Source organism: Electrophorus electricus, chromosome 18 (genome assembly GCF_013358815.1).
Source record: "Electrophorus electricus isolate fEleEle1 chromosome 18, fEleEle1.pri, whole genome shotgun sequence".
NCBI classification, from domain to species: domain Eukaryota; kingdom Metazoa; phylum Chordata; class Actinopteri; order Gymnotiformes; family Gymnotidae; genus Electrophorus; species Electrophorus electricus.
The window spans coordinates 12,756,688-12,773,660 of record NC_049552.1 but is presented as its reverse complement, the minus strand read 5'-3'; the positions used below and the strand labels follow the sequence as shown (position 1 = coordinate 12,773,660).

At 43.4% G+C, this 16,973-nt stretch overlaps 1 protein-coding gene across 1 annotated transcript; it reads left to right on the top strand.

The window, feature by feature from the left end:
• Positions 1-3,300: 3,300 nt before the first annotated feature.
• LOC113588275 (eotaxin) lies at positions 3,301-4,320 on the top strand. Its single transcript, XM_027027388.2, has 3 exons — positions 3,301-3,504; positions 3,668-3,785; positions 3,966-4,320. The coding sequence occupies exons 1-3, from the start codon at positions 3,429-3,431 to the stop codon at positions 4,150-4,152; spliced, it is 381 nt and encodes a 126-aa protein (XP_026883189.2). The 5' UTR covers positions 3,301-3,428; the 3' UTR covers positions 4,153-4,320.
• Positions 4,321-16,973: the final 12,653 nt, after the last annotated feature.

Genomic DNA, 16,973 nt, shown 5'->3' with positions numbered 1-16,973 from the left:
GGGCACTTCAGCACCCATGTATTAGATGTTCCATCCCAGACTGGACCATTATCTTTGTGTTCCGTTTTGTAGCCTTGACAAGGTCTCCATACCCCATCATGAACTTGACTTCCGTGATCATCTTGAGGTCTGGGGGCTTATCAAATGCTCTCCAACCTTCATATAACCTTCAACCTTCAGCACCTCTGCTTGTGACACTAAAATATTCCCATCGAGTTTTCCTCAGACCGTATCCTTGCAGCAATCTTTCTGCCCTATAAATGCCCAGTTGTGTCTGTTTGACCTCGGGGGCACCATGACTACAAAATTAATGTTCCCTGTTTTATGACATATAATGCTAAATACTGTGAATGCATGGATACGTGTATTGCACCATGGAGCAGGAGCTGAAGCTATTGGCTACTGGCTGAACCTGTTTCATGATACGTCTTTGTTTTGCCTTCTGTGGTCACATATTTCACAGTGCTGTCACTGGTCTTGCAGGGCGCAGGTTTCCGGGTGTTAATATTAGCATGAACACAGGTCAGCACAAAAGTGACGGGGTTATATCCAGAATTTTGCGTACCGTTTGCCATAATCTTCGTCTGTAGCCAAATTCTGTTCTATATTTCGATGTGGCTGCATCACAAAAATCACTAATCACCCAAAAAAAAAAAAAAATCACTAATCATCGATTGTCTTTGGAATATATCAGGGTGTCAACTCTCAATCAGAGATTAAATGAGTTAATGTTAATGAACAAATACCCAGACAGCCACGGATTCATTCATAAAACACAAAAGGGATATGACAGCGAGACTGGCTGCTATTTTTAGGAAAACCACTAAAGTCGGCGAGCCAGTGACAGTGGCCATCTGTCTGCACGGGGTTGAGCCAAATCGCAGCTGCTTTGAATGAGGATGTTTGCGGAGATATATGGCAAAATAAAAATCTGGCATGAGCCCTGGATCCTAACACCAGTCTTCCCTACCTTTGCCTGAGTATTTTTTCACGGGTATTATTTCCTGAGTCCTTTCTGCAAATGGACTAGACAAATAACTCACAGCATGATCAAATAGAAGCACAGAGCCTCTTGTGCTGTAGTAACCCAGGTAGCGCCACAATGGGAACTAGAGGATGTTTTGCTGAGGCGATGGAGCAGTAAGTCATATGCAGGGATCTGCAATAAATAAGACTGCCATGAGCACAGAGAATTAGTCCCCATTGTCTGCTCCTGCCAGAAGGCATGCACATGCAAAGCGCGAGGTTTCAGTTCCGCCGCGCAGCACGCAAGCTGACGCAGCCTTCTCCTGCCACAGCTACAGGACCCGTCTGCCTGATCCGCCGCTAAATTTATGCGACGGCGCGTTTCAGGATGGCGACTCTCTCCCGCGAGCTCACTCTGCCATTCTAGGCGAAGCCTGCAAACCTGGATTCCTGTTCGCCCAGATATCTCGCCTCGAACCGCATCCTTTACGTTCTTGATCGGTGCTCCGTCACTGAAATAGGCCTGTAGCTTATTTGAATTTGAATTTTGCTCACATTTAAAACCTTTCTGAGATTTAAGGATTTTAAACATTTGGAGTTTTTCTTAGCAAGGCCACAACTTTTTTCCTGTTTGATTTTTGCTCCATTTTTACTCTTATTATATTCCTATTATGATTAGTATATCATTGCATTATTAGTAGAATTTGGCAAATTCCAAATTAATTGTCAAACAAACATATTTACATTTAAATGTAACCCATAAAGTGACGGCGGTTTCCTTTAGGCTCAGTAAAGTATTATCTTGTTATAAAAAGTAGGTAGTGTACTTGGGAGAAAAAGGGAAAATTAGAAGTAATAGAACTGTAATAGTATTTAAATTGCCTTTTTTTTTGCCTCCGGAAGGAAAAAAATATGTTCTGAGTAACTCTGATATCAGCAGGCAATCTAATATATCTCTTAATTCCAATAGAATCAATCTTTTAGTTTAGGGGTTTAGCAAATAAGCACTAATCCCGCCACAGGAAAAGAATTAAGCAGGTTTGGTGGTTTTCCCAAGCAGAAGAAAGTCTCACGTGCTCTCTATGTCTTGGTCTCAGAGCGAGAAATGTTTTCTTTCAATTGCATCACACCACAGTCTTGCTGACATCACTCAGCCTGTTCCTTCTACACCACTGTATGCCGTGCATGTGCTTTCTATACTTCAGCTTTTGGGCTGCAGATGGAATCACTCCTGGCAACCAGCTTTGGTAAAAGCTGCAGCTTCGTGTCTCACTGTACCGTGCAAGTGCACGTCCGACAGCTTTGTTTGTGGAACAGCTGCGTGAAACCCTTGGAAGCTGCGGTCGAAGCGAAAGTTTCCGAGTTGCACCCACACCTCCCCTGTTGTTCCCCTACCTCCTGCCCCTGGTGCCTACACTTCGTCTCCGGTGTGGGTCCGCCGGGCTGCCCGCTCCTCATGAGTCTGTGGTAACGCTACATGTTCTGCTTCTTTGCCTGATTTACTTTTTCTTTGGAAACCCACAGAATATTCACTGAAAAAACTTCCTCAATGCGTTTAGATTGTCACTGTGGATTTTCAGTATTGAAAATATTGTTGGCTGCTTCGTTCTCCTATGAATCGCTTATTTTACACAGTCAGGAAAACTGTGACACTCGGGAAATGAAACACAGTGATGACAAAGGAAGCTTCATGGCCCAGGCTTTTTTATTTCTGTGTCACCGCTAAAATCTGAGGTACTGAAAGGGCAGTAGATGTGCTGACCTTCCGTGTCTGAGGGGTAATGGCTTCACATAGTGACCATAAAACTTCGATAAGAACCGTACATGATCAAAGACACACACACACAATGGTGTACTTTCCCTTTGCTTAAGAAGACTTCACAGCTATGGGGGGTTTTGTACACCCCAGCAGATACTCAGGGGGGTCTCCAACTTCTCAGTTTGTGGTCAGGAAAAGAGAACAGCGCAGTGTGACCTAGAAAACAAGGAAACCAATAAGCCCTGAAGATGCAGCAAAGTTGTGCATATCTTCAATAAAATCAGATTACAGTCTCTGTGCAGACTTCAGACTTCAGACAGTGTTGTTTATTCTCTCTATCTTACATTTTGGCCCATGTCAGTTCCATGGAAGTCTTGATCTATATGGAGTCTAGGCATTATGGAGCCTAAAAATGCCAGCGAAACATGAATAACTTAAATGTTGCATAGGTTTAAGGCCTTTGTACAACTGGCTGGGGATCTGGGTCCGGAGAAGTCTATTACTAATACAAAACCTCTCCACTGTTCCACTTGTGGTTTTGTGTCATCTTGACTTCGGGGTGAAAGAAAGTTGATGGTGGTAATCTAGAAGGCCTTGTGGGAGGAACCATGGCTCTGATGTTCCACAGCAGCCCCGGGACAGCCTTAAATACGCAGAACCTCAGACACGCTTCAGATCGCTGCAGATCACCCGCTCAGTGAAGATGAACGCCTCACCTGCGCTGCGCTGCTCAGCAACATTGCTGCTGCTAATTCTGGTCAGCACATCCACTCTGCGCGGTACGCCCCCTGGCCCGGCCTCGCCGCCGAGATCTGCTCCCGCTTTAACTTTGGTGGCGGTGGCCGTCCCGTCGCTCCCAAGACGGCCGGGCGGGGTCCCCCCCCCCCGTTCCAGAGCCGCAGCCGGGCTGCTCTCTTTACCGATCTTCTCTCTGTCCAACAGGTAGCGAAGCGCGTGCTCGGAGCTGTTGTTTGAAAACAAGTAATACCAAAATACAGATGAAGCTACTCCAGAGATATGTCCTCCAGAAGAAACCCCTGTGTAACCTGAAGGCAATTAGGTAAGTTTTTAGGAACGTTGTACAAACAAGACAGCATTCACGCAACTGATGTTTCACAAACGTGAAACATGTTGATCTCAGAAAGCCAGGGACTAATAGTCAGGGAGTCCAATTTTCTACAATATAAGAATTGTTTTACTTTTATTGCTCTGTTTTCACATGACAAATGTCTGTTCCTAGATTTATAACTGTGAAGAATACCACAGTCTGCTCAGATCCATTCTCACCGTGGGCCATCAGGGCGAGAGAGTACTTGGACAGGAAACAGTTGGAACAGCCAAGAGGAACTTCACTCCGAACCCCAGCAAAGAGACCAGGGGAACAGAGTCTCAGCACTGTCACTAACAGAACTCTACTTCAAGTTTGACTCAACTTATGACCACATGAAATTCATGAATGACTGGCCAGCAGTTGCAATGTAGGTAGGCTGTTGATTATGAAAATGCACTTTATTCTCTCAGGATTTGCAAGTTTCAGTTTCATATTTTTATATTTTCGTTTTATACTTTTGTTTATATTTAGTGTTATTTTTTAATTTGTTAAACCTTTTCTATTATTTTATATATATTCTTTTGTTGTTTTTTCAGTATTTTTGTAAAATTGTTTTAGATGTTGTAAAAATCTTTGTTGGAAAAAAATATTTTATCAAATGGCATTAAAGGACTGATTTATCCAGTTTTGTATTTTTATTTCTGAAATGCAAATCATGTGTTTTTATGATAAATTCTTAAATAAATAAATAAATTAGTTAATTAATACAAAACAAATAGAACTACGGCGGAGGAAAACATTGTGAACCATTTGGAATTTTTTGATATCTACATGAACAGTTCCTAAAATAGCACCTAATCTTCATCATGGCCAAAATTAATAAGGCCTATTTTATTTAATAAAGGTCACACATATCCCATTTTGGACATCATGCCATTATCAAAGAATTGTTCAAAAGGTCACGACCCTTAACAGAAAAGCATGTTATAGGTAACTGCAGATAGTTTTCATGATAAACTTTTGTTTTTCGTGGTCGTAAATAAAACCTCCACTCCTCCGGTACAGGATTATGAGCTCTTCCAGTCAGTTCGCATGTGGACCTGTCCGAAGCTTCCACAAAAAGCATAAATAAAAACATAAACAAACAAATGCAAAACAACAAACACCCGCGCAAATCATCTCAGTCACGCGTTTCACAGTACTGCTGCAACATTTAGTTAACACACAAGCCCAAGTGTGATGGAGGATTTTTTTCTTTTTGCACAAACCTTTTCTCCTGACTGTGGACAGGGTGTATAAGAGCACTGGGAGTGATTTATATCGAGATCTGTTTATGGGTATCATTCTACTGTGGTCCTAGGCCTGTTCTCGCCTCTGGCCATTTGCTGTTAGTGTTGGAGGTAATGAACTGGAATTCATATATTCAAAAGGTCTTTTTTTTTTCTCTGATAAGAGGCGAGCGTCCCACTTTCTCTCGTGCGCTTCCGTCAGCGTGACTACTCTGTTCCGCTGAGCTGCGCCGCTTCTAGAAAAGGGGCAAAAGCTTCCACTGACCTGTTTGTTTTTGATGAGGTGCGTAAGACTGACCTTGATTAGTCAGCACATCAAACGCAGGTTCAGCACTCAAGGAGAGACGGAGGGGAGCGTTCCTCCCCCTCTGCCTCTGCTCCTCCGTGATGACCTTCATCGCCTGCTTGGCTCCCGTCTGGCGCAAGGGAGCCCCAGCGAATGGCAGCCTCTGCCATTGCAGCTCTGACCACAGAGAAGAGGGTTAATGTAGTAGCACTCAGAGAGGGGTTTTCCCATCGAGGATAAATGTCATCTGTCATCTGGATACCTGACGTTTTTAACAGACTCCTGTCCTACTGCTCTGCCTGTTAGAGTCATTTACTTAACAGAAATAGACTTGTGTATAACCATTTTTCCCATCCTAAAAGTCACAGACAGATGATATTTTTGGTGGTGCCTGTAGCCGTGCCTGCAGAGGCGTGGCGGGTGTGTGTGAACAGCACTCTGTATTACGACCTGGTAGTGACAAGAAACGCACTGGAATGAGGTAGAGGAGGGATCATGCATGTTGAAAATAGGCATGTAATCCGTTTCATGACTATACAAAAGATACAAAAAGAATGAAAAGAACCTGGTCAGCATCCATGCTCCCACAGGCTGATTCAAATGACCCGTGCACAAATTAGGTTAAAGACAGAGGATATGCGGTTCATTTTCGAGAAAGAGCCTTCTACCCCTTTTTCACGAGAAGGGCAGTAGCTCAGAAGCAGCGCTCTTTTTTTTTTTTTGCATTCCTGTTCATGGGTTCATGACCCCTGCTCTCCTAATCTGAACTTTAGCCTACCCAGAAGCCACATCCTGTCTTGCATGAAAGCCGGTTCCTCGTATTTTTCATCTGTCGCTTCTTGCCAACCTGACCCAAAGGTAAGGGCTTATGCGGGGTCCCTCTCCTTTCCAAACCGTTAAGACCCTGGCAGCCGGCACAGTGACCTTAAGCGCGCATCCCGTCACGATGAAGTTGCACCCGGTGGCGTGGCTCCTATTCGCTGCCACCGTGCTCGCCATCATCCATGCTCATAAGGCCTCCGTGGCGCGAACGCGTACCACTGGCTTGTTTTTGTGGCCTGGTGTAGATGTTTTCAGATGAAGGATGTTATGTGCGTGTTATGCTAACCTGCGGCTTTGAAACTGAACTGCTGTGACTTCAAAGCAACACCTCTGTGGCTCTCGCCGTGTGCAAGATCGCAAATTTGTGTTGGAAATGACTGGTGTTAAGAAAAGATGCGTATGATATTGTGAGGTGACTCTTTTCACAGAGAACAGACCTGCAGCAAGTTGTTGCGTCCGTGCGACGAAGACCGTGGTGCGTTTGGACATGGTTCTAGGCTACAGGTGGCAGAGGAAGGGATTGTGTCCAGTCACAGCAGTTGTGTAAGTGGCCCTGTAAACGTACGGAATGCACAGAAAACATAGTGGAATACAGTGGAATACAGTGGAATATAGTGGAATATAGTGGAATATAGTAGAACATAGTGGAATACAGTGGAATATAGTGGAATACAGTGGAATATAGTGGAATATAGTGGAATACAGTGGAATATAGTGGAACATAGTGGAATACAGTGGAATACAGTGGAATATGTGTTATTGTGGAGAACAGTGACCAAGATGTTTGTATATATATATATATATATATATATATATATATATATATATATATATATATATATATATATATATATATATATATATATATATGGATTCATCATGCAAAAATACTTTTTGAACAGGTGTTTTTCTTTGTTCTACTTAGTTTGTGTGTTATGTATAAGTTGCATGAGGTTTTTCAAACCAGATGAATATTGTGCGTGTAACATAAGTCACAAGCATCACATTGTACAGTTTCTTGGCAAATTCCGAGCTCTTGCCCAAGCGCTTGCAATTAGGCGACCGATCAGTCAGTCAGACTGGCTAGATATCTTACACCTGCGCCTGAATGTGTTTCGAAACCTTGCAAACTGCATAATCTCAATATGGACCACGCATTCCTTCCGTTCGGTTGAGTTCGGTTGAGCTGCCACATGTATTTTTCTGCTGCTTGTAGTTTATAGCTATGTAGGTAGCGAGCCATTGTTTCTTGGAATATCATTGATATCGCACCACACTTTACTTCCATATTAATGAGATTTCACACACAGATATGTGATCCCTAAAGAAAAGAATATATTGTGAGCCACCCATTTGAGTCCCACGCTTGTTTGTTGTTTTTTACGCCAGTCTACTGTCCAGTTGTCTAACTTACTGAAGCAAAGCTGCGGTACTCAGTGATCACTTTAGGAATTTAATTAACCCTCCCACACTTGACAGGTTGTGGGAAAATGTACGAATTCTTTTAAATGCACAAATTATTACATTATTTTAAAATGTAATGGAAGAAACGCTGACGAATATAATGACTTCGCAGATGTACTTGAGGAAGAGTATAAAGTACACTCTTATAAGACAACTCTTAAAAGTAACATTAGTTAAAAATGTTATTTAAATAAATGTAACTGAGTAAATGCATCACATTACAACCCATCTCTGCGTGTGTGTGTGTGTGTGTGTGTGTGTGTGTGTGTGTGTGTGTGTGTGTGTGTGTGTGTGTGTGTGTGTGTGTGTGTGCAAACAGCTAGTACGCAACATCTATAGTAATGTTTTACATGGTAAAACATAGTCAACGAAGTGACAATTACCAATAAAATCACAATGGCAGTATATGTGGTATTTAGAATATATGCAAAGCAAAATGTACATGTGCTTACAATACAAAGGTAGTACACATTAGTATGGTATCCGTACACGACAGTGTGCTTTTATGCAATAGCTTGCAATCAGATATATAATAATGACATATAATTGATTTAGTTCATGATGAACCATCCGATGGCTTGGAAATCAGATGAAGATAGAAAGTGGGGTTAGACGGAGATCAGGTAGACGCAGAAGCTGCGTCTGAGTCTTGAAGTCCGAACAGTTAGTGCTCTTGCAGTCGGACTGCTGATTGTCGTCCAGCTGGGTATGTGAACAGCGTGACAACAGCGGTACGTGATCTTTTCACAAAGCAACGCTAAGGAAGAATGAACCCACCCCAGCTGCTCAGAACTCCATTATAATACAAGGCGCATGCATGTCACAACAGGAACACTCTTTACACATGCACGTGTGTGTCCTCGTGATGGGAAAACAAAACAAAACAAAAAATGTTACAATGAAAATGGCTTTTAATACAGGTTTTTAAATGTGATTTAAAATTAGATGTTTCTTTTAAAAAGGCAAAAAGTTTTCGATTTGGTTAATGAGCTTAATGTTATTTAAGATTAGATTTAGACATGAAGTGTTATGTAGCTACAGTAAAACACGAGTCAGTCAAAGTAATCCACAGAGATTCCAAATGTATGTGTGTGTGTGTGTTTGTGTGTCCGTGTGCGTGTAAGAATAAATGAGATGAAAGGTAGAAACACTTTAAATTTGACCGCTCTGTCAAATTTAAATACGAAAAAAAAAACCACTTTTTTTTTTACATCCTGTCCTTTAAATACTTCAGCATAATAACTTTCTGCATGCAAAGTTTCTTCTCTTCCAAACTGCTAAAGTCTGTTAAAATGTCTGCTTCTCCCCCCTGCAGGTTTTACATAATAAAGGAAGAAGACTGTGCTCTAATCCTCACGCGACCTGGACCAGAAGGGTCATAAGAAAGGTTGACGCAGAAAGGACGAGAAGCGCAGAGGAAGCAGAGAAGCAGAGGCCAAGGACGGTGCACTGGAGGAGCGCAACGGACGAGTGGCGCCCCCTCTGGCAGCAGCCGAGCTGGCAGCGGACGGCAGGTCACAGCATCTCCCGCGGATCGATATGAAGTGGGAGGAACGGTGAAATCTGGTAAAGCACTGCAGGGCTCCACAGGGCCACGGAAGAAAAGAAGGATGAACAGAAAGGAAAGAAGGGAAAACAGGAAGAAAACATAAACATCTTAAGTCCAAAAAGGATGTAGCTTTCAGGGTTGTTAGGGGAACACGCTATAGTGCGTGTGCTGTGAGTGTATCAGCTGCAAATGTCTTGTGCAACATAAGAGTTCTAGTGATCCAGACCACTAGAACAACAGTAAATAAACATCTGCTGGTTCTGTTAAGGCTGATTGAATTCATATTAAAATCGCAGTTAGAAGCAAGTTTACCTCAAGGGTTTAGCACTGTATCATACATTTGAAACTTCATTTGTACTGACAAAATGTTTTGGTCGTAACTGGCATCTGTCACTGTTCACAGAAAATTAAACCAGAAAATTACAATGACATATCTGTTTATAAAAATAGATTTTAGCTTCTCACTATGGAAAAAGATTGCAGGCTATTGTCTCTGTGTATTCTAATTTACTACACCATTATACAGTACATATGACCAGCCTTCACTCAAATAAAAGAGATTGTATTCTTTAACCAGCACATCTGTGTGTTTTAACTTCTTGATCCAGGAAAGCCAGATTTAAACAAAGAGATGTACATTTTCCTGCCACCAGCTGTGTATCGTCTCTCAAATTCAGTCAGTCTGTGAGCCAAAGATGAAAGAAACTGGCAAAATTAACTGATGAAACCATCTGACTAGAACAAGGGATATTTCTGCAACAAAGGCCTCTTTAGTAACCTGACAACAGTAGGTTTGTTCCTATTATTATCACCGGGTTTCATTTGACTGTAACCAACTGGGAACTGGAGCACTGTTATATGAGAAAAGGCAGAGACGAGAACCAGAATAAATAGATAACTTATTGACCATTTGCCCTGCACTTCATGAACTACTTTCTGTCCAAAATGAAATTAAATGAAAATCATGGCGGCACTAAGTGATAAGAGCCAGAACGCAAATGCTGAGAAGCGCGATGTTTATTAAGGCCAAATCCATATTTGTTATCATAAGAACGGTCCAGAGTTGAAAAAGCCAGAGGAATAAGATAGAGAAACCAAACTGGGATACATGGCTGAAGAACACGAAAGCCAAATACAAAACGCAGAAACGAGACAATCACTGAAGACAGAAACGGGGCAAACCGGCAGCACTAAAACAGGGAAGCACACGAGAAACACAGACATCTAACTTAACACAGTACATAAACACAGCACATCAAATGTAACACACGAAACCAGCAACAAGACGGGGAAAACACAGGCCTTAAATGCACAGAGGGTGAGACGACAAAGCAGTCACAGGCGGAAGGCATGGGTGAGCTCCGGCACAGAACCAAAAAAAGCAGAAAACACAGCCAGACAAGAAACCAGAACAAAATAACACATGGCAGGACATTGTCATGAGAACTGGGACACCAGAGGAGGGGCAACCGTGACTATCGTTTCACAGTTAGTCCCTGTTACTGCCATAATCATTACTGGAGAAGTAACGCTCCTGCTGCTATGATGAAATGGCACACGAATTAAAAGTGTGAAAGAAGGGCATAAAGATTTAAACCTATGTGCAGATTTGTATGATATGCATACTGGAATGTAACTGACCGTTCTGGATTGTAGTTTCTTATCTTATAATAAATGAAGTTTATGTCCTGGCTCATACTATGTAAAGATAAGGAGGATATTTTAAGGGAAAAGCAAATGAATGATCACATTTAAACTTTAAGCTTGTATGTGCTCACCACATAAAATATTGAACATTAAATATTAAATATGTAAGTTGATTATTTACTGAATGTGTAAGTAAACAGGAGCATATTTAACATATGCCATAGCTGAAATTATTATTTTACAAGCATGATTTTGCATGAACACAGTAGTGAGAAAATTGCTGTAATGTAGAGCTATTTTTATTTATATGAAATAGCATTAAATAAAGGATGTGGGAAAGGTGAAGCCAGTGGACTGTATAAAGCTACAAGCTGTATAGAGAATCTGAAAAGTGTCTCGACCCAAACCAGCTCACAGTCGTCTACCAAACACATATGCCGATCACATATCAGTGATGTCACTCTCACCCGTCTCTATCAGTGATGTCACTCTCACCCGTCTCTATCAGAGAAGTCACTCTCACCCGTCTCTATCAGTGATGTCACTCTCACCCGTCTCTATCAGTGATGCCACTCTCACCCGTCTCTGTCAGTGATGCCACTCTCACCCGTCTCTATCAGTGATGTCACTCTCACCCGTCTCTGTCAATGATGTCACTCTCACCCGTCTCTATCAGTGATGTCACTCTCACCTGTCTCTATCAGAGAAGTCACTCTCACCCGTCTCTGTCAGTGATGTCACTCTCACCCGTCTCTATCAGTGATGCCACTCTCACCCGTCTCTATCAGTGATGCCACTCTCACCCGTCTCTGTCAGTGATGCCACTCTCACCCGTCTCTATCAGTGATGTCACTCTCACCCGTCTCTGTCAATGATGTCACTCTCACCCGTCTCTATCAGTGATGTCACTCTCACCCGTCTCTATCAGTGATGTCACTCTCACCAGTCTCTATCAGTGATGTCACTCTCACCCGTCTCTGTCAGTGATGTCACTCTCACCCGTCTCTATCAGTGATGTCACTCTCACCCGTCTCTATCAGTGATGTCACTCTCACCCGTCTCTGTCAGTGATGTCACTCTCACCCGTCTGTCAGTGATGTCACTCTCACCCGTCTCTGTCAGTGATGTCACTCTCACCCGTCTCTATGAGTGATGTCACTCTCACCCGTCTCTATCAGTGATGTCACTCTCACCCGTCTCTATCAGTGATGCCACTCTCACCCGTCTCTGTCAGTGATGTCACTCTCACCCGTCTCTGTCAGTGATGTCACTCTCACCCGTCTCTGTCAGTGATGTCACTCTCACCCGTCTCTATCAGTGATGTCACTCTCACCCGTCTCTATCAGTGATGTCACTCTCACCTGTCTCTTGTTTGCCTCTCCACAGTGCTCCGTTCCACAAGCACCGGATTAGCCTGCCATCCGGACAGGGTGCCAGTGCTGAGCTAGGCCTTCTGAAGTTCACTGAGTTCACTCAGAGATGTTACTGTTCTGCTTTTATAAAACAATTTCTTTCTTTGCACTTGCGCTTTTCTCCCCCAACTGGCTCATCGCCACAAAAACAAGAAATGACTGGATCATTATTTCACAGTTAAAATCAATACACAGCAGAAATTGTCACTAAAACCCCCAAAAAGGTTCAGTCACGTCTCACGACCATAGTCCCTGCTAAGATTAGAATAATGATGGATTTATATAGCACTTTTCAGAAACCTAGTGACGCTTACAATAGCATGAACATACAAATAGGACATTGATAGACATACAACACACTGCAACACACTACTTGCAGCATGCTCATCACGCTCTTCATCACACTCTTCCTCATGCTCTTCCTCACGTGCTTCATCATGCTCATCCCGCTCTTCATCCCGCTCTTCATCATGCTCTTCATCATGCTTAATACACTCTTCATCAAGCTCTTCTGATAACCAATAAATATACAGATAAATAAATAGGATAATATAACAAACAACAGCAATTGGAAGAATGATGGGGATATAGCTTATATAACCTGCAGTACAGTTATAATACCAGCAGCGCCATAACATCCTGTGACTGGGGGGCTCACGTCTGCACAGCACAGCATCGATTCTCTCTGACAAGGTTTTGCCTTGACAGTGTGGCCCTGGTCAGAACCGGCGGGATTTGCTTTCCAGCTGAGATTTCCCACCCCTTCCAACACTCTCTTACCCCTTATCATTCAACATAACCCACACTGCTCCCTTATTCTCACACAGACTAATAACTATGTCATGGCTGGAGTTCAGACTGGATTATTGAGTCTGCAGATGCTTTGGTGTCAGTGCAGACATGTAAACAAACCTTGGCATGACAACTTGCATAAACAAAAGCAACATGACACAAACTTAGCAAGTTTACTCAGTGGTTATAGATCATTACAATACACGTCACTGTTCACTTAATATTTCAAGAGGACTGCATTTGTGCCAAGATTACAGCAATTCCTTTAAACTAGAATCCCTGTAATGTGCACCACAAGGGAGTATTGTAAACCTACAGTAAATATTACATGATCTAGTGAATATAATCATCTTTGTTGTTGTTTGATAGTTGTTGGGAGTGTCAAAATGATCTAGGCCCAGAAATGATTCCAACTGTTTAACAGTCCTGGAGAAACAAGCCATCGATTTCCTGTTGAAACTTCCTGTCATACAGCATCGTAAGGCATAGAATCATGTCAGTGATGTCATTTCGTAGTAAAATCCATTACACTTGATACCCCAGCATGCATGTCTCTGAAACTATATTAAAAAAAAAAGTTTCAAGTTCCTAAAAGTAAATTGTTAATCAACACCTGTGAAAGCTCTAAAACTTTGGTTTGCACACATTTCATACTTAGCGTAATATCTGCAATAAACAAACATACAGACACCAAACAGATGTGCAGTCTACCGCACCAGCAATAGCACAACAACAACAACTGACAAAGATTTCAGGTTTGCTCTAGCAGTGTTGATTCTCTTTGAAGTGGCTGTCTTGACAGCATGGCCTAGGGAGGACGCAGCTGGCGTTTATTTCCACTGTACTTCAAGCCCCGCCCACCTGTTAAAGACCCGCCCTGCTAAAAAGCCTTCCCAGCAATGCCGTATGAAGAGCTGTAAACATAAACACCATCCGTTACTCTATTAATTTCATTAATAAATAGCTCAGAGTTCAAGTAAACAATAGCATCTGCAGGTTACCATGTAACCATTAGCATCCTGAGGTTACCATGTGAAAGATTCTCAATACAGAAAAATAAATATACTTCAGAGTGAAATTTGATAAAACTACTGGTGTTCATTTTAAACCAGGACCTGTAGCTAAAAATGCTCAGAAAATTGTATTTTATGGAACCTGACACACGCCCAGCTACATGGTCTGTAAGCTTTATACTTTGAGGCCCCTGCATCTAAGCCTGAACTGTTAGGTGTTCACACCACAGAGAGCAGTCTGCCGTGCAGAGCTCAGTTCCCGTCAGACTTTATACCTGCCAAAACAATGTCCATTTATACACCAAGGGTGTCCTGTTGCCGCACACTCTAATCCTACTCTGAATATCTGAAAGATAATCCTAGTCCAGGTTTGTGTCTGTTTTTTGTTATCACCTTCCACTCCTTGCTCGGTGTCATAGCCGTCGATTGCCACATGAGGACATCTTCACGCCTGAGTTTTTGAAATGTTTGTTTCTCAATAGAGTGCAATAGTGACTTTATTAGTCAAAGTTAATGACGTTGTAAATGCCGCTTGAGCCCACGTTGTCAAAGGCTATTAAATGTTTATGATGTTTGCTGTCAAATCTCTCTAGCTGTTAAACAGCTCGATGGCACTGTGCCAGAAGTGATCCTACAGGGGTTGTGTCTGTATCCACCTGCCTGAGCTTCTTTTGGCTGAGGCCCAATCTGCCTTGTGCTCTGAGGCCCAGACTGAAGCGTATACATGGGTACAGGGATCAGCTGCCGATGTTGGCGATGGTGCTAGTCTACGAGGTTGTGTGGCGAGTAAAGAAGGATAACAAGGAAACTGTAATTTCTTCCAGGAGGCCCATGACTCTCAAAACTGGTAAAGGTCCCTGTTGATATTGCTTTTATACCATAAACACCTGCTACGTCAAGCTTTAACACGGCCCGTTCCTGAAACTCACTGTCAGCCCGAAAAGGGAACCGCTGATATTGAAAAGAAGGTTTCGTGCTTTCAAGACAAGACAGTTTGGTTCATCTTTTAAAAAGGGGATCTGTGATCTGTGCTGAGGCTGCTAGTGGTTGAAATCCTGGTGTTCCTTTAAAATCAAAAGGACTCATGGCCAGGAAGTTCCCTGAGGATGAGTGAGAATGATCAATCATCACTCCTTTCACACGTCAAGTGGAAGTGAGACCTAGTGAAATATAAGAGGGTTAGAAATGAGCAGGTGCCGTTGGTGTTGACCTGTTCCTGGGGAGGTGTCAAAGTGTCCTGACCTTTGACCGCTGATGCCATACCACATGAAAAAGGCATTTCCACCCTAGACAGCTCTACATGTGTAATGCCGAAACAGCATGTCACGGTGCACCAGGTACCCGGCCTGAGGGACACCCGCACTGCCACACACACACACACACACACACACACACTCACACACACTCACACACACACACACACACACACACACACACACACACACACACACACACACTGATTGCTTTCACTTGTCCCTTGTTTGCCTTTTCATGTCGCCTCTGTTTAAGCCCACAAGGACTTCGTTCTTCACTGCCGCACGCACACGATGGCGCGGGCGTCGCCGCCGCTCGCTGCGTATCACCGCCTCGTGCGTCACTGCCAGCGTCGTGGCGTTTCGTTTGATTTTCCTTCTTTTGTCTCGCCCCGTCCCTGAGTTTTATTATTTGTGAAGTTCATACAGAACGCTAGACCGTGCGAGATCGAAACCTCTCTGAGCGGAACCCTCCGACTCGGGCTTCCGGGGCCGTGGGAGAGCGATGCGAGCGAGGCACGCTTCCAGAGGGGGGCGCTGTGCTCCTTGCTGACTCCACCCAGCCGACCTCTTTAACGCAAGCCACGGGGTGCAGACGTAGTGCGTGGGTAACCAAAACATGCTAAGCTGCAGAATGTGCATGCCTTGCGACCACGATACAATGAGAAGGAGTGATTGCTTAATCCCGGCCGCTGTGCAGTTGGGGGTTCCCCTCCGCTTCGAGCCTCTTCTGACCACATCTGAGTTATTTCCAAGCCATGTGCACTATCGTTGAAAAACTCATGTATCGTATCTTGTGTGCCACAGATATGCATCTTAGATATTCCTAAACAAAAGTGCATTTTGTGGCCGAGATATGATGTGATAACTATATCAGATATGATCATCTATGTCCATATCTGGGACGTCCGTCGCTATTTTATGTGAATAACTTCTAACTCAATTAGTATGTAAAAAAATGGTTTTCTTTCTTTCTTTTTTTGTTGCAATATTTCTTTCAGTTGCGGAAACACGGCAAGCTCGAACCTTAACCGCAACCCAGATTAAGATCTTGTGCATGCGGAAGTACAGTAGGTGCGGAAGAGCGGTGTCTCATGCGTAACCCTCGTGTCTCAGTCACCAGGGTGACTGGCGTAGGTGTCGCTTTGTGATTCTGCGAGGAAAGAAAAAGAATATAAAGTCCCCCCCGCCCGCCAGCCCGCCAACCCTTCAGGCTCTGCAGCGTGACACCTTGCACTGTCTCACTTTGCACTCTCTCAGCACCCCAGGCTGCTCACCCGCCACGCTTCCGCCCCGCCGCGTACGTGGGGATCACAGCGCTCGCTCGTCTTTCGCGTATTTAAGGTGACGAGGGTGGACGAATCCTTCGTGCATGGGTAAAGAAGCTTGCCAAACACGTTCAAATGACACAGGCATTTTTTTAAAAGGGCTTTTGTGAAACAAAGTGTAGTAGGGCAGTTTCGGAGTGAGTCCACCGCTCTGACTAACTGCTGGGCAGTTTATGCCATCACACAGGGCAGCAGGCCTACTGTGGCCTTGATAGTCAATTCTGACTTTGTGAATATGCTCCATGTGCCTTGTAATATGGTCCAGATTCATATCTGTTCAACTTAGGTATACTGTACTGCTTTTTATTTGTTAGCTGGCTTATTTGTTTTGTTTTTTTGCTG